General features: G+C 56.7%; 1 protein-coding gene and 1 long non-coding RNA gene across 5 annotated transcripts in view; both read right to left on the reverse strand.

Annotated features, from left to right (window-relative positions):
- Positions 1-24,040, reverse strand: part of LOC118534215 (uncharacterized) — a 207,261-nt gene that overhangs the window by 44,426 nt on the left and 138,795 nt on the right. Inside the window, exon 1 of one of the 4 annotated variants that reach the window (XR_013446823.1) lies at positions 19,259-19,393. The exons of the other annotated variants lie outside the window; for them this stretch is intronic. This is a non-coding gene — a long non-coding RNA (uncharacterized LOC118534215). Of the gene's footprint in view, positions 1-19,258; positions 19,394-24,040 lie in introns of those variants that run through there. 4 annotated transcript variants of the gene reach the window in all.
- Positions 6,583-9,059, reverse strand: SOX1 (SRY-box transcription factor 1). Its single transcript, XM_036089929.2, has one exon. The coding sequence runs from the start codon at positions 8,544-8,546 to the stop codon at positions 7,368-7,370; it is 1,179 nt and encodes a 392-aa protein (XP_035945822.2). The 5' UTR covers positions 8,547-9,059; the 3' UTR covers positions 6,583-7,367.

The raw sequence follows: 24,040 nt of genomic DNA on the forward strand, positions 1-24,040 counted from the left end.
CTGTCCCTCATTTGTAGCCCTTGAGAGCATACTCGCTGGTGTGACAAACAGTCTCACCTGCTGGGCAGCGAGCCCCAGCGTCTGGCCACACACCTACATGTGCTCTTATAATAACCTGGACATGGAATGTGCCGTAATCGATCTTTGTTGAACAGGTGAATGGATGAATATGATGCTTGTCACGTAACTCTAAAGAGCGTGTTGGTGCATTGGGGCACATTGGTGCATATAAGTAACACCATTCCCACTCAGGCCAAATTCGGCATCAATGCCACAATTCTCCCACTGTACCCACGCCTGAGCGGACACAGGCTTATATGTCAGATGACCGTTTACTGAGAGTCTTTTCTAGACACAGCATACACCCTAGGTCATTAATTCTGACCATATTCTTATGATGTTGGTTTTATCATTTCTTTTTGCATAGAGGAAATGGACTCAGAGGGAGGACCTTTGACCAAGGGCAGAGAGCTGGATGTGCCAAGCCATGATTCAAGGGCAGTTCTCTCTCAGTCCAAGTCTCGTATTCTTCCCCAGGTTCAACAGAGAACAGAAATACAATAAATACCACAGGGACTAACTTTTCTCCTCCATTCTTCCTTTTCTTTGGGCACACGTGTGTCATTTCTCTGTAGGGTGAAAATGCAAATAGCCAATTTTTACAAGAATAAACTTCGCTCTTCAATTCAATTTTTAGCACAAAGAACGAAGCTCCTGCTTATCCATCTAAGTGGATATTCACGGTAAATTTACTGGTGGAGTTTGGGCTTTTCTGTGTCCTGAAATTTCCCCCTATAGTTGGGATTACTTAAAAGCATGAGGGTTCTAAATCTTTTCCCAGGTTAAAACTCGCTCACCTGGATTCCCTCCTATTCTGTTGCTTAGAAATAAAAAGATAAGTTGGCCTCTGCTTTGAATGTCTTCATGCTGATCCTGAGGCGGCTGTTATTGTGCTTGCAGGTTTTACACACCTGCCGGTACTTTGCCCTATATCCTGGTATTCATCGTAGGAAATCCTGGGTCAGTCCTCTAGATGTCTAAGACTCTTGTTTTCGTGTCTTTCAAGTGCGTAGGACGAACAGAGAGTGCTATTTCTGCCTCTAGATATCATCTCTAGTTAGCATTTCCGGGGTGCTCAGAGAGAAAACAATGTCTGGGTGATAACTCTTGTCAGTTTCCCCATTGTCAAACCCAATCTTGCATTCCTCCACACTCACAATATTTCCCCATTGGGAACATGCCTGACATTGCAATTTCTCAAAACTGCAGCTCTGCAGTGAATGCCTAATTCCTGAAACTGCAAAATCTAACAAAAGCTGATTTTTTCCACTGATTTGACTGGCTGACTATTTCGAGACTTTGCATGTGATGACCTGCTGTTCTTCACAAACAACATCTTCAATGTACCCACATGGTTGTTCCAAAGTGGCTGCCCGCAATTAAATCCTTGGGAGCTGCGGGGCATATTCGGAATTACTCAGTGTCCAGAGTTTCCGCCACAGACAAAATTTCCCCCTCCGTTACATTTAGCAGGTTACCGGGTAGCAATGTGTCACTTGCTTTTGAACCCGGAGCCCGTGGGCCACCTCGGCGCACCAGCCTGACCCAGGGAAGGCTGAGCGCGCCGCTCCCTCACGGTTTTGTGGTGTCTTTAAACCGCGTTCCCTCTCTCAACTGGTGTTGATGTTTTCATGTTTAAAGATGAATAGCCAACCTAGAGTAAAATGTGGCAATCCTGTCTGTTTGTTTTTCATTACCTAAATAGATGACCTTTTTCTGTCTTGCACCAATCACTTGTTTGGGGTATTTTCTCTGTTTTTCATATTTGTTAAAACTCTTGGTGTGATTTAAGCATAAATTCTGGGCCTGACTACTAGGGAAGACAAAGATTTATCTACTTTGTTTTCTCCTCCCCGACCCCTCTCATCCTTCCCCCCAAACTCCAGTTTTTATTACTTTTCAGATCGGCGCCCCCCCCACCCCCCGCCGCCCGCCGCCCGGGGTTTCACTCCCTGAAGAAGTCGGCCTGGTTCATCACCCAAACGGGTGCCCCGCTCTTCCACCCTGATGGGCGGTGGGGCCCAGAGCACATTTCGCCCCCACCCCCCAGTGCTGCTACCCGCAGGTCGGGGTTTGCTGGGGCCTAAGGAGGCGACGACTGCGGGCAGAGCCTGGATAGGGCCCGGCGAAGCACCGCATCCCAGGACCTGCTCTTTCGGTTTTGGTTTCTTATGAGAACTGCATTAATAGGACGGAGCCTCTGCAGCAGGGAGCCCACCAAACGTTCTCCCCGGGCTCCCCTTCGGAGGAGCAGCCTGCGGACGGCCCAGGAAATGGGAGACGCAGGCATTCCGGAGAAGGAGTTCTGATGGACAGCTCATCCCGCCTTGCAAAGCTCCAAACCCGCGCGGTCCTTCGCGCCCCCCACCCCGCACCCCTCCGCGCCGACCCCCTCCAGCGCGGGCTCGGGCGGGAGTGCGAACGCCTCCTCTCGGCCCCCGCCCCCGCCCTGCCCTCTGCAGCCCGGGGTGCCGGTCCCTCACCTGCCCCCTGCTCTCCCCTGCCCTCCACCCCGCAGTCCGGGGGTGCGGGCCTCCCATCTCCCCGCTCCCGCCTCCCACCGGGCAGCCGGGGTGCGGCCCCTCCATCGCCTCCTTCCTCCCACGTGTTGCGGCCGGGCCGGGAGACGTGCTTGTTCCGCTAGCTGATTGTAAAAGGGTTTGACTTGCAGCTGACCCCGGGTCAGGACTTTCTCTCTACTAATCCCGCTCTCTTTAAACACAAAAACACTCTGCCTCTTCCCTCGCATCAGTCACCTTAATCCCCCGCGGCTGACACCGCCGGCCCGCGAGCCCCGGCTGCACCGGGCGGGGGTCGCCCCGGCCGCGGGCTCCGAGTCCGAGCCCGGGTTCCCGCCCCTCCCGTGTAAGCCAGTGGGGACGAGGCCGAGCGATGGGGGGGGGGGGGGCGGGGACGGGCCATGTCGGGGTGCCGGCCGACCCCAACCTGACTCGAAGGCAGCGTCCGGGGCTGCAGCCGCGGCGACGAGGGGCCGGGGCGCGGGGCGGAGAAGGACGCGCGGAGGACAAAGGGAGGCCGGGCGCACAGAGAAAGGAAGGGACTGTGCCGGAGGCGGGAGGGGACGGAGGTAAAGGAAGAGGGAGGCGAGGAGGAAACGCAGGAGCAGCGAGTGGCTAGCGGGACGGGAAGGGGTGCGAAGGGTGGAGAGAGGAGGACGTGAGCCGCGCGCAAAGGCCAGGAAGCCGCCACGACTCCCGCTTCAGGGGAGCAGGGCGGGGGAAGGGCGGCAGGCGAGGCCGGGAGGCCGGCCGCCCCCGCCCGGAGGGGACCCGGGCCGCGCACCGCGCGCACTGGGCGCTGCTGCCCACGCCGCTGGGTTCCCGGGGGCGCGCAGCTGGAGAGGAAGGGCCGGGCGGGGGGCGGAGGAGGGGCGGGGATGAGGGCTCCGCGCCCCCCGCCGGGCCTCGCCCTCGGGCTGGGGGCCTGGGGGCTGGAGGGGGGGGTGAGGGCCAAGGGTCCCTGTGTCCCTCGCCCGGCCCCCGCGCTGCCCAGACCCTGCAGGCCCGGGGGCGGGGACCAGACCCACCTCCCTCGGCTGCTCGCCCGGGGGGCCTGCGCCCCTCTCCCCTCCCCTTCTGGCCCGGCCTTTCAATCCCGCCGAATAGTCGTGCTGGAAAAGGAGCTGCGCCAAGGCCAAGTCTGCTTTTCACTTGAAGTTTCCAAGGAATCAAACCTATTATTACATTCTGCCGCCGACGTTTCTGGAGCCTCTGCCCCGCGGGCCAGGCTGCGGAAGCGGGGAGGGGGGTGAGGGGGACCAGGGAGAGGGCGGGCGAGCGGAGCGGGCGCCGCGGGCGGTGGGTGCAAGAGCCTGGCCGCCCCGGAGCGCGTCTTCCGGGGCCCGGGACGGTTTCTCGAATTAACCGGAATTTTCTGGAGACAGATCTCTGCATGGCCCAGTCTTTGTCGGGAAAATGAAATGCGTGAATATGCGTGTTATTCTTCTCCCACATGCATGATTTTAATAGACCTATCAGTCACGCTACCCGACACCCATCTGCAGATGAGGCGCGCGCCGTACCCGCGACTGGTTTTAAAATTAATTCATTTCATCTAGCTACTAGTGGGTTTCTTTGGCCGGGCGTGGGGGGTTGGTATTACAGTCTTAACAACAAAAAGGGCCCGTTAGTTTAAAAAAAGGGGGGGGGTGGTGGTGAGGAACAAGAGTAAACCCCCTCCAGCAAACCGTGCTACCCACAGCTTGGACAGCGGGGCCGCGGCCAGTGGCCGGTTTATGAGCGATTCTCGCAGTCGCCGCGGCACGAAGTTACGCAAACTTTGTACAAGGCCCCCAAACGAGTCTTGTCCACACGGTTTTCAAACAAAACTGGAATAAGCGATAGAAATGCCACCCTGTGATTTGGGAAGTGAGTGAAGCCATCATATAGAAATCATCATCTACTATTTCAGTTCGTGAATATGATGAGCAGCACCTTGACAAGAACCGGATTCACGGTTGAGTGAGACGTCTGCAGGCCCTAGTGGAATATTTTCTCCACCAATGTAAGTTGGAGAAACGCTGCTGCTGGAGTGATAGGGTCTTCAATCCTGAGATGAATCCTAGCCATGGTCTGCTCCCCCATCCCGGTTATTTCTAAATAGAGTCATTAACGAATTTATATTTGCTTTTTGCCATGTTCCAATCAACAAAACAAATACGCTGCATTGCAGGAATTCCTATTTTAAGGTCTTCCTGGGTTTTTAACAAAGTGGCTCCCAGCACCTGGCATTGAATTTCAGCTATGTATGGGACACATGCGGAAAAATGCCAAACCATAAACCCACCTTCCAAGAAACCAAGGGCCAGCTCTGCCTGGAACTCCTGCATACTGCTAAACTTTTTAGTCTGAAGCACTTCCAGTGTGACCCACATTACTAATAGTGTGATGAGCTAAGACTCGGAGGCCAACAGCTGAGCCCAGATACAAAGCCGGGTGCACACATATGTGAGCATGGCCACACATCTGTCTGCCACCTTAGTAAATGCAGGTGGACGCTGAGATTAGGAGTTAGCAAAAGAACCCAGAGAGTCTATCTAGTTGCACATCTCAGAGTCAATGTGGCCTGCTCCTTAAGCTGGGTGTGGTGAATTAACAGAGCATTACAGAATTTCCCAGAGCATCTCCCAGAGGAGACTGTGTGTGGCATTCATTCATTTATTCCCTGACTATCTCATGATGCTGATCCACTCAGCAATCCATATAGATCCAAATAACTTCAGATTTCTAAAGCTTTAAAAAAAAAAAAAAAGGAAGAAAAAAGAGGGGACTTTATTATCTTGTTAGAAAGAAGCAGTGGACATCATTCTTGAGATTTTTGCAGTCACTTTAAAAAATGCATGGTTTAAGCAAAATTACCAAAATGACTCCAAAAAATTACACATGTCAATTGCCAGGTTAACATTTTACTTAAAGCTATTCTCCAATGCAGGCTGAATGTGGTTCTCATTAACCTGCTAGCATAGGCCCATTTTTGGATAGATAGACTATGCTCATTCCAGGACAAGAAAAGAAAATGAAGGGGAGGCCTAAGGCTGATGAAATCAACATGTTTTGATGTGGCCTAAAGGCTTTTTTTTTTCCCAAAAATATAATTTCATCTCTATGCTGTGACTAATTTCAAAATGTATTTGCTACAGTGTAACTTTTAAATGCAATATTTAATGCTGTCAGATTACTTGAAGACAAAGTTTTACAGAAAACTTTAAATTCCAGAAAAAAAACTGCAATGTACCCATAAACACCTAGAAAAAATATAATTAAAAAATTTAAAGCATCAAACACCCTCCGATCTCATGAGGAATAATAAACATCACATTTTGTGTATCCCAGTTCACGCCGGGGATGGGGGGGTGGTCCAGTGAGTGTGTGTGGGGTAGGGGCGGAGAGAGAGAATTCAAGATCATTGTGCCCTTTCCCAAGGAGAAATAAGCCAGAGGGAGGGGCTGAGGAGGGACGGAGTGGGCTCGGTTGCAGTACATTTTGGTCCAAAGAGTGTTTCCTTGAGTCAAATTCAGATAAATTCCATTTGCAATCTTGCTAATTGCAGGGGAATTGGGGGCATCAGTAACCCCGCGGTGGTCTTTGTCATCCACCCGTAGCTTGGTCCCGCCATTGGGGTCTTCCTCCTCCAGACCAAACTGGGGAAGATCCCAGGCCCGCTGGAGGACGCAGAGCCCGCCAGTGTCCGCCCGCAGTTAGAAACAACACACCAAAGGGCCAGACTATAAAATGAGGGGTGGTTTTTTTTTTTTTATCCTGGTAATTATTTCTTGATCCATATTAACACTGTAAACGCTACAAAATAATCTATCGATTTAAACTTTCTTCCCTTCCACTGAAAGAAGCTCCGTGAAGATCGTACCCTCCCCCCTGAGGATCCCTCACTTTCAGTTTATGCTGATAATTTCTTTCTCCTTCGTCAGATTTACTAATTGTATTTTGAGCTCACAAAACATGCATATAAAATCAGCAAGTTCCACATTGTGGGGGAAAACTGGGCTTTTTTTTCTCTCTCTTAAATTTATTGACTCAAAACTCGATGCATTTTTTTTTTTTTTAAGGAGAGGTCTTTTTTCATTTTTAGAAGAAAGGCTTTTTTAGGAAATTATGTACATAATCTGAATCCCCCTCCCCACACCGCAACGCCTAAAATAAAAATTTCACAATGCATTTACAAGAAATAATACAAAACAAAACAAAAAAATGGAAATGCTCAGATACAGAAAGTTTTACAAAACCCAGAATATAACGCTGCCATTTGAAAGGAGTGGGGAGATCTCTTTGTATAAATTAACAAACCAACCCAAGAAAGCGGTAACAACTACAAAAAACTCGTAAGTGTTTGCTCTGCCTTACTACACCGATAACAAATGAGAACAGCTCCCCGGCACCGGGTCTAGGGTAACCGAAGGCGTCAGGAAGCGATGCAGGGTGCGAGTGGGCGCGCCGGCCGCGCTAGAAAAGTTGGAGTCGCCTCTCACTTGGTTTGGTCTTTGTCCCCTCGAGCAAAGAAAACGCCTTCTGCCTCCTCCGTGAATGATAAATACTGTACAAAAAGTCTCCAGAAAACACCGAAGTCAGTGTAGACCGCAGGCTGCGTGCGCGCCTGGCGGTCCCCAGGAGCTCCCGGAAAGGGGAGGTGGGGGCGCGGGTCACCCGCGTCGGTCGCCAGTGTTTTCCTCTTTACAAGAACGTGGAAACGTCTGTACAAAAGCCAGGCCGCCCGGGCGGGCCGCGCGCTCCCCCTCGCGCGCCGTGGGCGCGGGCCGCAGTGTCCCCGCGTCCCTAAATGTGCGTCAGGGGCACCGTGCCGTTGACGCCCGCGCCCGCGCCCTGGTAGTGCTGCGGCAGCGAGTGCAGCCGGCTCTGCGCCGCCGCCGCCGCGGCTGCCGCGGGGTCGCCGCTCTCGCCGGCGGGCAAGTACATGCTGATCATCTCGCGCAGGTCCCCGGGGCACGGCGCCCGCGAGTGCGCCGGGGCGGGCGGGCTGCCGCTCGGCTCGGACTTGACGAGCGAGCCCAGCGCGCCCAGGGCGCCCGACGACGCGGCCGCCGCCGCCGCCGCCGCCGCCACGGCCGAGTTCTGGTGCGCGCCGCCCGCGGCGGCGGCGGCGGCGGCCGCGGCGCCGTAGGGGAGGCCGCCGTAGCCCGAGGGCGAGGCGCTCATGTAGCCCTGCGAGTTGGAGATGGGGCTGTACTGCAGCGCGCCCATGTCGTAGCGGTGCATGGGCTGCGGGTTGTGCGGGTGCGCGTGCGGGTGGTGCGGGTGCGGGTGCGCCGGGTGCGCGTGCGGGTGCGCGCCCCCCGCGCCCGGGTGCTGCCCGTAGGCCAGCTGCGCCTCCTGCATCATGGCCGCGGCCGCCGCCGCCGCCGCCACCGAGCCGGGGTAGGCGCCGTTGGCCCAGCCGTTGACGTGCGCGTAGCCGCCGCCCGCCGCGCCGCCGGGGCTCTCGAGGCGCTGGCCCACGGCCGCCGCGCCCACACCCACGCCCACGCCCATGGCCACGGCCGCGCCGCCGCCGCCCGCGCCGGCCGCCAGCAGCCCGCCGGCCAGCGAGTACTTGTCCTTCTTGAGCAGCGTCTTGGTCTTGCGGCGCGGCCGGTACTTGTAATCCGGGTGCTCCTTCATGTGCAGCGCGCGCAGCCGCTTGGCCTCGTCGATGAACGGCCGCTTCTCGGCCTCGGACATGACCTTCCACTCGGCGCCCAGGCGCTTGCTGATCTCCGAGTTGTGCATCTTGGGGTTCTCCTGGGCCATCTTGCGCCGCTGCCCGCGGGACCACACCATGAAGGCGTTCATGGGCCGCTTGACCCGGTCCTGGTTGGCCTTGGCGACCCCGCCGCCGCCGCCGCCGCCCCCGCCGCCCCCGCCGCCGCCGCCCGCCCCGGCCGGGCCCGACAGGTTCGTGGGGGCCTGGGCGCCGCCAGGCGAGTGCAGGTCGGTCTCCATCATCATGCTGTACATCGGGGCGGCCCGCGGGTTCACCGGCACCGCGCGGGGAGGGCCGGGAGCATAGACGGCCGGGGGTGGAGGATGGAGAGGGGCTCAGTGGAACAGGGCGAGACGTGGGGAGGGGGTTGAAGTCCTACCGGAGAGAAGGACGGGGCAGGCGGAAGCAACGACGACAGGACAAGAGGCGAAAACACACGCACTCAGCGCAGGTCCGGCTCACAGGTGCAAAGTTTCTCCTCGTGCTCAAACCACTTGCCGGAGAGGGCGATGGCCGGGGTCGCCGCCGCCGCAGCCCTGTCGCCTCGGCGGAGCGGTGCAAACAGGTGCAGTGGCGGCCAAGTTGCAGCTCCACTTGTCGGGACGCGAGCGGTGCGCGGGGCCTGGCCGGGGGCTCTCTGCCTCCTCTTCGCCGGCCGCCGCCGCGCGCTGCCGCCTTCCTCCTGCACTGGGTCCTCGGCGGCCTCCAACTCCGGGGCTGCAACTTCTAGCAGCGCGGCGCGCCGCGTGCGCTGGGCATGTGCCGGTCCCAGGTGCCCGGGGGGAGCGAGGCGCCGAGGGGGGCGCGGAGGGGGGCCGTTGGGGAGGGGGGCAGGGGGCAGCGCTGGGAGCGCAGGCGCGCGGAGAGGGCCTGCGAGCGGGGCCGCCGAGCCCGGGACTGGCTGCCCACTGCCTGCCCGAGGCCGTGCGCTCGGAGCGGAGGCGCACGCGGGGCCGGCGGCGCGCGGGGCCCAGCAGCCATACGCCGGGCCCGGGCTGCCATTAAATGAGCGCACCGCGGCCAATGGGAGCCGGCGGCGGCGGTGATTTGCATGGCGCGCTGGCGACTGACGTGGGGAGGGAGTAGATGCTCGGGGCGCGGGCGGCGGGGCGGGAGGAGGGGAGGAAGGAGGGGGAGCAGGGGCAGGAAGGAGGGGGAAGGAGGCCTGGGAGGGGGCACAGCCACGCTGCTTCCTGAGCGCGCGCGGCGGCGGCAAACCCCGAGCTCGCCCTCCTCGCCTCTCCCGCCCGCGCGCTCCGAACGATTAAGGTTGGGTTTAAAAGCGGAGACGAAGAAAAGAATCGTTCGGGGCGGGAGGAAGAGCGGTAGGAGGGGCGGGGGGGTGGGGTGGGGATACAGCCTGGAGCCTTGTTTAAACGAGTGCAGCGAAGACCCAGCTTCTCTGCACCCCCGCCGGCCAACTCTGCGCTTGCTGGGGAGGGGAAAGTTGGGACCGTGGCGAGAACCTCACCCCCCGCAGGCCCCGAGGCCTGGGAGGGACAGGCGCGCCCTCCGGAGCCGGAGGTAGTGGGGGGCGTCTGAGACCCGCAACTCGAAAGCCCCCCACGGGTTCTTCTATGAGACCCTCCCAGGGATACCTGCTCCGCCGCCGCGTGTGAGAAGTTCTCCAGTGCCCCCTCTCGTAGGAAGGCCTTCCCATCCAGGCCCTAAGAATCCCCCCCGGGGGGGGGGGGCGTTTTGTCCGACTTGGCTCCATTGCTGCTTTTAGCATCAGCCCTGAACTTTTTTTTTTTTTTTTTTGAGGGTCTTCTAATGAGCTTGGGGGTTATAGGCTCGTACTCTTCTCAATTTAGCTTTTTCCTCCTAAAAAGAAATTGCTAGGGAGCTCGGAAACAAGATCTATCTGGAATTTAGTAGCAACTCAACAACAGTTGAAAAAGTTTGTTTAAATCGCAAAAGAATGATGGATCCCACGCTCTTCTGGAGCGAATCTTCCAGCATTTGTTTGCCCAAGAACTGTGAAAACTGTGAACGGAGTAGGGCCCACTGGACACCGAACGGGGAAAATGGGGCCTCACGACTAAGCAGCAAATGCCGTTTTCCTACATTATGCGAACGAAAGGCCTGGTTCTTGGGAGGAGGAAGGCCCCACCTGCGGTTATAATTCCTAAACTTTAAAGTGTCTTCCAGTTGGGGACGCACAAGAGATTTCCAAACCCAATCTCAAAGCCCCCACCATCGCCCTCACGCTACTGTTTCCGTCCGAACGATGAGCAAGTGGCCCAAAGACTTCCTGCAAAGAGTCCGTTGAGCCCCAGCATCCCTCATGCGTACTCCACGCGGGCGCCCGTGTAGCACCGCAGAGGGAGGTGCTTAGGGGACTGCGGGTGGGTAAAGCCGAGCCTAAGCAAAGCGGCGTGACTGACCGTCCCGTAGTGGAAGTAAACGTGTAAGGATGAGGGTGGCCCTGAGCGTGCTAATACGGATGTTTAAGTATGCTGGGTAGTGACTACGTGACACCTTACCCCCCACCCCCCCCATTTAAAAAAAAATTCTGAGGTTGTGAATATCCTGACCCTATTGCTTGTCCATGGTGCAGGGATCCTCCTTTCCCTCTTCTCAATTACTATGATTGTTACTGTAGCCTTTTTGTTACTATTTCAAGGTTGCTACGGTATGCAGTGCAACAGCAAATTGGTCCCTGCAGATTGAACTGCTTCCGTTTCAGGCCATTCAGCGTTTCATAGTGAACTCATCAAATAATACATAATTATATTAGAAAGGAAACGTCATTTTGTATTTAATTTTTCACTAAAGATCTAGGTTATAAACTTGGTTTTCAACTACCTTCTCATTTCATCAATCCAGTTTGTTAAACCTTTTGATTTGTTGTATGCGCTACCTCCAAATATCAGTTACATTGTGAGTGAACAAAAAAAGAACAAGAATATTGTTTAAGAATGCTACAGCCCCGTTTTTCTTTTGATAATTTAGGAGGCGATGGGTGTGCAGTGAAATCCAGTGTGTTATGGAAAGTCAGCAAGACTGAAATAAAGGAAATGGTTTACAAATTATAAACTATATTATCCACTTAGCAATTGAAAGATTTCTTTTCCTCTGCTTTTCAATTTAGATTTTAAACTAAATAGCCTAAGACCCCCTGAAAATGCTTTGTGTGAGTCAGGCTTGGCACATTATTTTCCATATCAATGGAGCAATTTATTTTATAAACACCCTGCACTCCAGTTAGCATTGCAGGAATGCTTTATGCTTTGGGGAACTTGGATAGCCGACTTTGAAACGGTCTGGTTTCTTTCTACCATAGTCCTGAAAATTGTTTCCAAATACGATGTTACCCTTGTTTTCCAGAGCCTCTAAATAGGAGGTAAATGGTTTAGCCTTGTGTGAGATCATGCTAGTGCTCAGCGTTCAGGGCGCTCTCCATAAGCCCTTTTTAGTGACGAGATGTTCCCTGGGCCCAGGCGGGTGCACACTCTCTGGGTGCCCACGTGCAGAAGCATTAAACCAGAGCCGCAGGTGTAACTTGTTGCCAAGCGATAGATGATTGGCAGCAGTCGCCTGTGCCAATTAGGCAGTGGCAGGGCGGTGAGTGCCAGACCTCTCCGTGCCTTCCATCCTGGCATGGAGGCTGAGGAGCGTTGTATCACCTCCTGCCGTAATGGCTTTTGGGAGCCTCAATTGCTTGCTCCTTCTGACCCCTCTCCCCAGTGGCTCTTTAAAAGGAGAGGAAACGGTCCAAAAACCAGTTTGAAGAACACCTCCTCTCCCCAGTTTTGTTACTCCCTCCCACGCCCCACCAGGTTGGCAGGGGCCTCCTTCACACTGAGGGCTTCTCCAAGGTTGGGCACTGAGGGGTTTGAAGACAGACTACACTATTTCCCCGTGATGTCAGGGCCCAGGCCCTGACTGAGGGATTCCTTTGCTGTTGATTGACCACATTGGCTCTTTGGCTTCTCAGAGACTTCATCGTATCTCTCCGCTCAAAATGCCAAAATGAAGATCAACTCGGAAATATGGATAAGTAAAGATACTTCCCGTTCTTTTATTTAACTTGTGGGCATGATCTGAAAGGAAATTCACATCCAAGCCTCCTCAGAGGAAATGATACACACACATATGCTTATGTATGCATATGTGTGTACACACAGAATATATGTGCATACGTGTATATATGTGTGTGTATACATGCTGAGTACATACACATGAATATATGCATACATAAACATACATGTGTTCAGGCAGGATAGATGCATGTGTGTACATAGGTGTATAAACATACCGAATATATGCATATATATGTGTGTGATGTATTTAGGCAATTATACAAAAGCCCTTGACTCTCAAATAAATAGATCTCTGGACTTCTAACACCATTAGCGTAAACTGTTTTTGTGGAGTAACTAAAACTTTTGGCTCTGGCTTTTCCCCCCTCCCTGTGGTTGTGCTTAGGAGAAATCCCGGGAGCAGAGAGGGTCACTGTGCACAGAATCCCCTGTAGATTGCCCCTAGCACTCTTTAAAGGAGAGCTACCTTTCAGGCACCTAGAGGTGACTTTCCGTACCAGCGCCAGTCTAAAGCTCCCAGCAAGTGGAGAGATGGGCAGGTCAGGAGTTGGGGGGTGGGGACGGAAGTTGGTGAAAGGTCACCGTAGGGGAGCCGCGAAGCCTAAAAACGCCTGTCTGAGGCGGCCTTGGCGCAGCCGGCCCGTCCTGGGCACACCCGCCCGGGGGATGCGCGCAGACCGCCGGCCGCTGCCCGCCCACAGCTGAGCTCCCGCGGCTTCCGGGACGCGTGGACAACCGAGGCCCTGCGTAGACGCCTCCGCGCACCGCCCGGGGCGCAGCCTTGCAGGTCTGGTGTCGCCCCAAAGGGCTCAGACCAGAGTCCAGAGAGGCAAATCCTGAGGGAGGGAGCCGCCAATTCAAGGCCGGATTTGGGGAGAGAAAAAAGTGATCGGGGAAGGAGAGCGAGCGGGGAGGAGGAGAATGCGGCAGAGCGAGCGAGCGCGGGCGAGGAGAAGAGGGAAGACCCGGAGGCCGCTCAGGCCCTCGAGGTCGTCTCTGCCGACAGGAGGCGCAGGCCGAGGAGAGGCGGGAGGGACGGCGGCGCCGGCGGGCGCCGCTGGAGGGGGACAGCGCCGGGAGGGCGGCGGCGGAGGCCGCGCTTCCCCCCTGCCCGGAGCCGCGGGAGCGCGGGCCGCGATCGCCGTCTGCTGGCCGCCGCCGCCCTCGCCGCCTCGCGGAGCTGCCGGCCTCCGGCCCCCGCTCTCCGCCGCCGCGCCCGGTTCCCGGCTCCGGCAGCCTGCGCGCCGCTCCAGGGCTCGGCGCGCGCCTTCGGGGCTTTTCGAGCCGGGGTGCGCGGGGGAAGGCTGGGGGGCGCTTGTCTGTCCCGGATCCCCGGGCGCCCTCGGGCCCCCTCCGCGCCCTGACCCTGCTAACTTGGCCCGTTGTTCCCAAACAAAGCCAACCGAGCCAAAGTAGCACAAAAGTTTCTTTGTGGATTTTTTTCTTTCTTTTAAAGGGGAAAAAACTAGTCGTGGAAGAGGGGAAAGAAGAAGGAGAAGAAAAAGAACCGCTCGTAGGGCATCTGTGCCATTTAGGGGGAGCAACAGAGCAGGGGACCCGTGCCGCGGCCCTGGGCGCGCAGGTCCGCCGTCCGCTCCTTCCGCTGGGAGCGCCCGGGTGTGGAGGGCTGCGCCTGCCGCGTCTGCAGGAGAGGGCGAGTGAAGCCCTTCCCCTCGGAAGCGAGCGCGGCTTTCTCCCCAGCCGTCAGTGTGGGGGCCCGTAAATTCACACTGAAGAGCAAGCACCCGTGTGTGTGTGCGTGCGTGTGTGCTGCTTTGTGCCTCCTAGCTCTCCGGGTGAAAGCATTTGGAGAATCTCTGGGAGCTTTCGAGTAGGGGCTCACCCTGTGAGCAGTACTCACACATATAATTCAAATTTCACAGCTGACCTGCTCTGAAAACCTCAATCAGCTTCTAATTGAAGGGAAAACAAAATATTGCTTCCCTACAGCAGAGCTAACGATTTAATCATTATATCAGACATTATAGCTTTTAATTAGGCTAATGCTGATACTGTATGGAAAGAGATAATTCAACACAGTTCTTGATGAATTCTGTAATTGGGTTAACGGCAGAGCTGTTGGGGGAGAGACGTCAATATTCAAGCTGCGTGTGTAGCCACCAGGTTTATGAATGAGAGAGAGAAGACAAGGGGAGGGAAACACTGGGACCCGAGGGGAGCCTCGCGCCCTCGGCCCGGGCGGAGCTGCGGGCGCTCGGGAGGGAGGGCGGCGGGCCGGGCGCGAAGCTGGGCGGCCGCGGGGTGCCAGGCCTCCTGGGCCTCGCCGCCCGCGAGCGCGGGCTCCTCCTGCCGCTCGGCCCGCCCGGCCCTTCTGTGGGAAACTTTCCCCCCAGAATCTCGGCCACCTGCCCCGTACGCTTGGACGCTGGCGTCCCCTCGAGGGGGCCCCCACTCAGCCCCCAGACCAGTGAGGCGGAGAGCCGGGCCGAGCGCAGCTCCGGCGCGCACTGGTGCTGGGCGGCCTTTAAAGCCGCGACGGGCTCTGCCCGGGCTCCCACCCCTCGCCCGCGCGGGCCGCCAGCCGGGAGGGCCCAGCGTCCCCGGCCCAGGGCCGCCGACGCCGGGGGGCACGGCCCGCTGCCCGCATTCTCGTGTCCACACCGATTAACAGCCTGGCGAGCGAGCGGCTCGGGTGAGGACCCGGCCTAGTGCCCCGCGGCCTGGCGGGGTGGGCCTGGGCCAAGCCGGGGCCGCAGGCGGAGCTTGACCAGAGGCCGCCGCCGGCCCCGCGTCCCCGGCCTCGACGGGTCCCTGGAAGCCCTGCGAGGAAGCCGGGAAGGCGACGGCCGCCAGACGCGCGTGCGGAGAGCGAGCTGGGCCGGGGGGGGGCGGGGGGCGTCGGCGCCCCTCCCCTCCGCGCCCGCCTGCCCCGGTGGCCCGCGGTGGCCGCTGCGCCGTCCCGCCTGTCCTCCCGGGGGCGCGTGCGGCCCAGAGCCGAGGCCGGGCTGGAAGAGCCCCCGCCTCGCAGGACCCGCCAAAGTCTGCTCAAGTCCGCGGATCCGCACAGCTGCCCGACGGCGCCGGAGCCTGGGAGTTTGAGGAGAGAATGCCGGCGCCTCTAAAATGCTGATGGGCTTTTCTAGGAGGCCACCTGAGTCGCCTTTTCTGCTGTTTTCATCCGAATGACTTCACAGTGTGTTTTTTATGTACTTTTTATATTTCTGCAACACCCCCCACCCCCCGGCAGATTTTGTCTTACTCCTCGGCTTAACTGCCTCACTCAGCGCAACAGTCTCCTCCAAGATAAATCTACTGCATTGTGATTCATCCTTGTCTTATTTTGTCAGTAATTACCACAAAATTAAATGGGTCACTGGTAAAGTTTCATTTACACAAACCCCCATAATTAACAGTTTGAATACACCTTGTTACATTGTACAAAAGTTGTAATTTTCTAACGCGTGTAGGTTTTTATTGGTAAAGAATGCTTGTGTCCCATGTGATAATAAGAACACAAAGCACCTCCTCTGACAGTAGGTGTGTTTGGTTTTCTAAGCTCCTGTAAAGACTCATCAAAGATCAAACTTTCCGGGATGGGGGGAGCTTCCTAACTATTCAAATTAAAATTTGTAGAATGTAAAGATCTGAGAATACAGGACCTCTGCTTGAGCTAACTTCTAAAGCCAAAGTCCTTGGGAGAGGCAAGCAGCCCCTGCAGGTGAACGCACAGGGCCAGCAGGTCTGGCTGCCGAGGTTCCTTTCTGCAGAGCTGAGAACCGCTCTTTCAAGCCGCGGCAGCGACCCCACCGGGTCCAGGCGAGGCCAGGTGAGCCGGTGACCAGGGGCGTTTGCAGGAAAGAGCTGCGGGGAGCAGGAGAGAGCCCTGTATCACATTCTCTCATTAGCCCCACATAGAAAAGGCATCACTCACAAGAGGAGACAAGTCATAAGGAATTTCTAATGAAAAGAAATAAAGTGAAATCAGAGATGCTTTTTCTTACAGGCCATCCCTGTTATTGCAAATTAGATTAGCTACACAGGCTTCAATATCAACATGACACGGGGTTCACAGGAGTGAAAGGACCATCCACTCCAATCTCTCCTTTCATCGAAGCGTCTCACATAAATTACATCTTGTCCTTTAATACACTTTTCAGTGAGATTAAAACATCACTTTGACACAATTTCAAGCCTTTCAGTTTCGTGTGTTGCTTACTCCAGAAAACTGCAAACACAGAAGTAGGTCCGCTGAGATCTTCCAGCCGTGGAATTGGGCTCCAAAGCTCGCACCACTGCCTTGCGCTCTGACCTAAGAGAGGGCCCGCCGGCTGCACTGGAATGCTGGTTATCTTACCTGGCGGGGACAGACACCAGCTGTCCTCAGAGGGGAAATCCGATTTCCCTCCCGCGGGGTGAAGGCCCGGAGCCGACCTGGCCGTATGGGCCTTTCTGGAGAGCACACTTGTATTATTCATTTGTCATTATTTGGGGTGGCAGCCTTTGGACAGGAGGGATGGGGAAGGACCTGCAGCAACCCCAAAGCATCCCCAGGGATGCCCCTTCCCCACAGGACGCTAACTACCGTGGGGAGCAGGCACCATGAAAATGAGATGGAGGAGGTTTCGCGGATCAGAGAGAGAAACAGCCTTGTTTTAGAGCACCTTTGAACCTTAAATCTTGTGGGCAGTGAGGAAAAAGTGAGTGAACATAGTTTCCTGCAAAACCAGCTAAAGGAAGATCCCCCCTCTCCAACCATCTGCGGGCGCTGTCTCTCCCTTCAGGGACTGCCTGCTCCTGGACTGGCACCCACCGCTCTGGGGAGTGGCCCCAAAAGGACAAAGGGCCCCACCGGGCAGCAGAGGAGGGGTACTCAGGTTGAAGGGTACGAAGTCTATGCTTGCTTTATATTTTGACTAAAATTGTGTCCAACCCTCAGAACACACAGCCACATTTGCTCCTGGAGGAGAGGCTACTCACTGCCCACCTTCCCAGGTAGACTGGGTCCTCTGCCAGTGCGCAGGTAGGCTGCCGCCTGGAGCAGAGCCCCAGCACCTCCTTCTGCTGGCGGGCTGGGAGCCCGTGGGCAGCAAGTCTAGCAGCCCAGGGTTCGCCCAGGGTCCTCGGAGGGAGGCCTCGCCCTTCGAGCCCAATCCTGTCCCCCATCCCCCAGCCCCTGACCTGCCGACTCCCACGCCTGGCTCGGTCTTTTGCTCCATCCTGTCCAGTAATAAAAAGGACCAGAACTCAAGGCCACCTGGACGTTTTCTGTCGCTTTCAGGGAGCATGCTTGGCATTCTCTGTGTTCGAAAATGCTCAGGCCCAGCTACCCGGCCTGCCTCGCCCTTCCGGGAGAGACGCTGCTCCGAGAAGGAACCCTGGGAGTACCGAGGGGAGGTGGGGTGGGGCGGTATTCCTTGCCCTGTGGATCCCGGCCTTAACCGTGGGTCCTCGGCCACAGTAGGGTGTGTCTGGGACAGTGGCCGGCGCAGGGCACTTCTGTGCCCTTGCCACTTCGCTAGCCCCGAGCTGGGTGGGAAAGGGGCCTAGGGAACAAGATCATGGTCCTGGGGTAGATCAGAGCAGGACCCCTCCTTTCCCAACTCCAGCGTAAGGAAAGACCCCGACCTGGCCGCCTGGACAACACCGCTGCGGTGCTCAGGGCTTTGGGGGTCCCTTGCGCTAACTGGGGGTGCCATCAGGGCAGCCCCCTTCCCCCTCGCGCCCTTGCCCTTCACAAAGGGGCTTCCAGGACGCCAGCCCCTCGCGCTCCGGGAAATCAATGCGGTAAAGCGGGCTTTTAATGGGTTAATTGACTGGCGGCCGCTATCGTGCTCAAACACCTGTTTCTTGCAGGCTGAGGCAGCCAGCCCCGTTCTGTTCCCGGTCGATGGCTGCCAGGCCGGCCCCGCCCGGTCCGTCCATTCCAGCACCGGCCCCAGCCGAAAATCCATTTCACCTTTGAAACTTCGCGACCTTTCCTCTCCGCGGGCGGCTCAAACCTGGGAAATAGGGGCGGAAGCGGGCGGCGGACCCGCGCGGGTGGGGAGGCTCCCGGCTGTGCGCTTGGAGGACCCAGGCGAGCGCCGCGTAGTACCGACCGAGATGCCGAGCGGGAGCGATTTCGCAGGAGGAGGGAGGAAGCGCCGAGGGGGCCTGGGCGCCCGCGTCGGGGTCACCTCCACCGCTCAGCAGGCGGGGCTTCGGGGGACCCCGGACCCCACCTCGGGGCGCGCTCCCCTCGCCGGCGGGATCTAGGCGTCGGCCACGCCCGCGGGGTTCGCGGCCAGGCGCCGGGTGGGTCCGGGCGTTCGACGCAGGTCAAGGGCTCTCTGTTCATTGGTGTGTGTGTGTGTGTGTGTATGTGTGTGTGTGTACACGTGTGTATTAACACAGTCAAGACCGCGGTCAGTCAAAGTTAAATTGATTCTTTGCCCAAAACACCTCTCACTAAATGGCACACGCTCTACACGTTCATTTTTAAAACGCACTTTGCACCCGCGGCTTTCGTTCTCGGCCCGCCGGGAGCGCACAACCGAGAGCGCGAGCCCGCAGCGCCAAGGCCGAGGGCGCGGAGCCGCGACAAGGGGGCCGCCGCCGCCGCCAGGTCTCCCGCAGAGAGCTGGCCCCGCCGTCCTCCGCCCTCCCCAAAAAAGGGCGACCCAGAGAGAAAGAAGTCTCGGTCCATTGGGCGGCGGCCAATCCCAAAAGCCGAGAAGGAGGGAGGAGGGAACGTACCGCGTAGAAAATGACAAATGCCCCCCCGCCCGCCCCGGCTCGAGAATAGCCCGCCGCGGTCACCACGGCCACCCACCTGTTCTCTCCCGGGGACGGAAGCCGCGGGGACGCAGTACACGCCTTTCGGGAAGTCGCCGTGGAGACACCGCGCCCCTCCCCGCGCCTTTCACGCCCCCTCCCCAGCCTCGTGCGGCCAGCCGCCCCGCGCAAGTTCAGGCACTTACAGTGAGTTCCTCCTCCCGCGCCGGCGGGTCCCCGCGCTCCGCCCGCCGCACCTGCCGGCCCTGCGCCTCGGGCCCGGGTGGCCCGCCCGCTCCGCGCGCGACGCGCCGCTGCCCGGGGACCCCCGCCGGCCGGCTCCCGGCGGCGCCCGCACCGCAGACGCGGCGCCACGCGCACGCACACTCACACGCGCACACTCGCTGCACACGCACACGCGGCTCGCCCGCCTCGCGCACACCCTCCCAGACACACACGCTGCGGGCGAGAGGGACAAGAAAATGAAATTTATTATTGATAGGGAAGACTTTAAAGACAATTTCAAGTTATTGTTTCTCTCTGGAAAAAGGGGGATCCCTGCACATAATGCAACGTCTTTTGTGTGGCGCCGAACAATACCAAACAAGTATTCTAATAAATAGCCACGTTTTTGTTCCTACTCGACAGTGAATAGAATTGAGCAGTTGGTTCGCGAGCAGCTGCGACGCCGTTTTGAGCGGGAGGTGGAGCCGCCCCCCCGCCCCCCGCGCCCCCGCGCCCCCGTCCCCCCCCGGCCCCCCCGCGCCCCCCCGCGCCCCCCCGCGCCCCTCGTCCTCGGCCCCATCCCTCGGCGCCTCACCCCACCCGGTCCCGGCCTGGCCTCCAAGTCGGGCTCAGCAAAACTGCAGTGACCCGAACCCTCTTCTCCCCGCGCCTCCGCCCCGGGCGCTCGGAAGTCTTTGCCCCCCTCCCCATAAAATAGATGTCACTCCCGTCATCACGCAGGCTTCTGATTTTCGCCTCCAACTGCTCTCCAGCCTCTGAGTGGGAGGATGTCAGGCCCCACCCGCAGTGCGGAGTGCCCTCGGCCGCGTCCTAGGGTTATCAGCGCCGCCCCCTGCTCCCATCCCGCCAAGCCCCAGCCCCAGGCTCGCTCCTCTAGGGGACGGAGCTTCAGCTTTGTTCTCCCGCCCTCCCGGGGGACACCTTGGCCTTGTCCCCCCCTTCCCTCTCCTACGCACTTCTATGCCCTCCGCACCCCCCAGCTGCTGAACGGAAGACAGTGCCTAAGGACTAGTGTTGGGGACACAAAACTCTCCAGGTAAAAAGTGGCCACGGCCAGGCGGCCTGGCGTTTAGGCTCCGCGGCGGCTGGTGGGGAGCCCTCTGCAGGCAGAGTCCCCGGCCACCCCTTTGGAGGACCCAGCCGCCCTCCCAGGGCCCCGCCACCGGCCGGGCAGAGGAGGAGGACATCTGAGAAGGCTCCTGGGCTGGAGCCACAACTCTGCGCACCCCTCCCCCCACTTCCTCCTCTCTTCTCTGTCCTCTCTTTTCTGTGCTCTCTGTCTCTCTCTGTGTGTCTCTGTCTTCCCTCTACCCCATTCCTCTTCTCTCTCTTCTGTGCTCTCTCTCTCTCTCCAACTGTGTAAAGATGTCAGCACTTGGGACTTAAAACCAGCACCCTCTGATCCTCTCTGGAAATGTATCAAAAGCTAACTGTCTTTCTGAAAATGATGACCCCACATTTTGCCCAAAGGACTGATGATCCCCTCCCACCAGAAGGAAAGCTCTCTACCATTTAAAAAATAAAGAGGTACAAATATAGCGCATAGGAACATCTCATGTGCTTGCTGGCCCCCTCGTGTTCCAGGGAGCAGGACGTGTGTACTTATCTATCTATCTTGGACAAGTGCAGGATAATTTTTTTTTCATTGCCTGCAGCTGCAGTTTTCAGGAGATCCTTCTCTGTCTGGCTCTAATTGTGGAGACAAAAACCCCACATGACTTTTACTCAATGGACCTTAATCTAGAGAAACACTATGTTATTTGCAAATTATTTCTTAATCGGACTAAGCTACTGAGAAGTGCAGGGACAGGAGGTAGTGTTTTGGAAATTGAGGAACAGCTCAGATGTTAGCTGGGATACTCTTCCCAGCAGATCGCTTTCCCCAAAAGGCACATTGGTGTAACTGTCAAGTGCAAAATAAAGCAGGTAGGTTGCTTTACTGGGGACTTTTTTTTTTTTTTTTTGAAATCTACTTTTGAGAAACTGTGTTCCCTTGGAGTTTAAGGCAATTTAGTTCTGTCATCTGAGATGTCAGTGACAACAGGGAGAGAGAGTTTGGTCCTTGACATTTTTTTAAAAACCGGGTTTGTGCAGGAATCTGGTGGTGGGAAGCAAGAAGGCACGTTGGAATTGGACCGATTCCAGCAGACACCCTGAAAGCTTTTTCCTTTTGTACGGAAAATGGAAACATTTTGGAATCCAGATTTAAAACTTTGACTTATATTTTACATGTTAAATCACTGAAAGATTGGGTACAACACTGCATAAAGCTTCAAAACCTGCAAATATTTGAATGGTTTTTGTAAGCCGAGCAGCCGCCAGTCAGCTGGCTTTGACAGCCTGCCACAGTTTTGTCACTTAATAGTGGGTGTTAGGCTAAGTGCAAAACACTCTGGCAAACAGATGTCAAACCGTATCTCCTATCAATGGGGGCTGTGAAGTGGAGTTTGAACCTCCATCTCGGTCTGGCGCCTGGGCGCCCCCGTGTACGCGGGCGTGCAGCCTCAGGACCGGGGGCCGGGCGCCGGGGACGCGGCCTCTGAATTCCGCAAGGGGACAGCAGGCCGGCGCTGCGGGCGCGGCCTGGGAAGGACTGGCGCGAGTGCCCGCGCCCGACCCGGGTCTCCCCCGGCCTCCCCCTGCCCGGCCCTCCGCCCAAAACCCTTTGCAGATGCCCTCTGCCCAAAACCCTTTGCGGACGCCCGCGGGCACAGGCGACAGCGCGCGCAGCCCCGCGCTGCCCTCCGCGCGCAGTGCTCTGGAAGCTTCCCCGGCGCCCGGGCCTCTGCCCAGGGACCTGGGCCCCGCCGCAAGCCTGTCGCGGGGCCTCACGAGCGGGGCTGACCCGCTGTGGCTGCGGAGCGGGCGCGGCCAAGGTCAGCCAGCTGTCGGCGGTGCCCGCCGGGCCGCCGCGAGGCCCCGAGCCACAAGCAGAGCCCGGGGGCGCCCGCCGCACCCCCTGCGCACTGCCCCAGTCGGAGCGTCTGGTGGGACAGGCTTCCCGTCCCTGCTGGTGCCGAAAGCTGCCCGAGTCCTCGCTGCTGCGGGAGGAGCGCGGAGACGCGAAGGAACCTCTTCTTTGTTCCGGCGCCCCGGGGCGGGCCTGGGGCTCTCCCCGCGTCTGCCAGGCAGGCTCTCCTCCCCAGAAGTCAGCTGCCCCTCAGCCCGCGGGGACGCGGGCTCCTGAAGAACGACGCCTCCCGCCCCTTTCCTGCGGCTCCCGGAACCCTGTGTAGCTCTGGTCCCCGCGCGCGGTCACCACCTGGGCGTGGTTGCGGGGTCCTGTTCATTCCGCTCTCCCCGCAAGTCCCGCCACGCAGTGAGAACCCTTCCCTTTACTCCCGCAGAGCCTGGGGTCTCCCCCCAGCTTCCCCAAATGTCTTCCCAAATTTTCACCTCTTGGTGATACCTAACTTGTACACAAAATGCGGATGTTTACAAGATCACAACCTAATTCATAAAGTAATGCATGTGTGACAACAGATTAATTGTTGATTTTTATAATATGGATCGCCTTTGACTCACTGCTTGCCCACATTCCTCCTTCCCTTTGTATAACCCTCCTGCCAGTTCTTCAGGTTTAGAGCTTATTCTTGAAGCTGGAAGGTCAAAATGGAAAATTTTGATTATACTACAAGATGTGATAAAAGGCAAATGTGTCAGTATGAAGATTAAAAAAAATTCTCAGGGCTTTCCCTTGAAGAAGGGAAGCTACTTCACTCTGCTTTCATACTCCCTCATGATAGGCATTTTAAAAATGACTAAGAGTCTAGGCTACTATCTACTTTATAATAAATAGAGTTCAAAAACACTAATCTTAATTTGTTTTACTATAAAGTCAGCCTGAGACTCATTCCTATTTTCCACAAATGCATACTCAGTTAATAAGTGCTTGAAATAAGACTCTTACTTGTTTCTCATATTCTCACTGATGGAATGGAATCAAAACGTATCTTGATGCCCTCCCCCCAAAACCCTTTTAAAATGTACGGAACAAATATTCTACTAGCATGGAACTTTTAGGAGAACTAAAGCTTCTCTGTGTCCATTTATTTTAATTATATTGTAATGGAAAGCCAAATATGTTAACTTATTAAAAGCAGTTTTCACAGGCCTCTGGGATTAATTAATTCTAAATGTACAAAAATGAAGATGCGAACATTTCACTTTCTGACCACAGTCCACTGTTTTCACATATAAAAGTATCCAACCTACTGGGAACATAGCTGTAAGCATGAATACTGGAGCCTTCAGAACATTCCAGTGTCCTATCCCAAATCAACTGACTCAATCTCTTGAAAAACCTGTCAACATTCTCAAAAAGGACCCAAAGTGATTCTGATTATAATCCAGAGTTGAGAATCCCTGCTTAAACTAGTATTTCTAAGAAATTACTTAAAAATCCTTCAAGAAACCACATCTTCTTGTAATTATAATAAATGGTTTTCCAATTTTAAGGGAGAATTATAATGTAAAACACTGACTACAGCCCATGGGGACAGGGCTGTCTAGATCCCAACCGGCTGCCGTGGACTATGGATGCATCCATGTTCCCGTTTATATAGGGCGGGCCATGATGGAGCATCTCACTGTTACTCCACAGAGTCCTAGCTGGTCTCCTGAAGTGCTTTCTGGAAAGCCAGGGGCTGGTGGGAGATGTTGAAACAGGTGACGCTTCCACAGGCAGCCCTGCCTCAGCACGGGGGACACCTGACTTTGAGTTGTAAGGTGGCACTAGGCAA

Source organism: Halichoerus grypus, chromosome 4 (genome assembly GCF_964656455.1).
Source record: "Halichoerus grypus chromosome 4, mHalGry1.hap1.1, whole genome shotgun sequence".
Classification (NCBI taxonomy): Eukaryota; Metazoa; Chordata; class Mammalia; order Carnivora; family Phocidae; genus Halichoerus; species Halichoerus grypus.

Coding starts and splice junctions, on each gene's coding strand:
- SOX1 (XM_036089929.2), bottom strand. CDS start 8,546: ATGTACAGCATGATGATGGAGACCGACCTGCACTCGCCTGGCGGCGCC.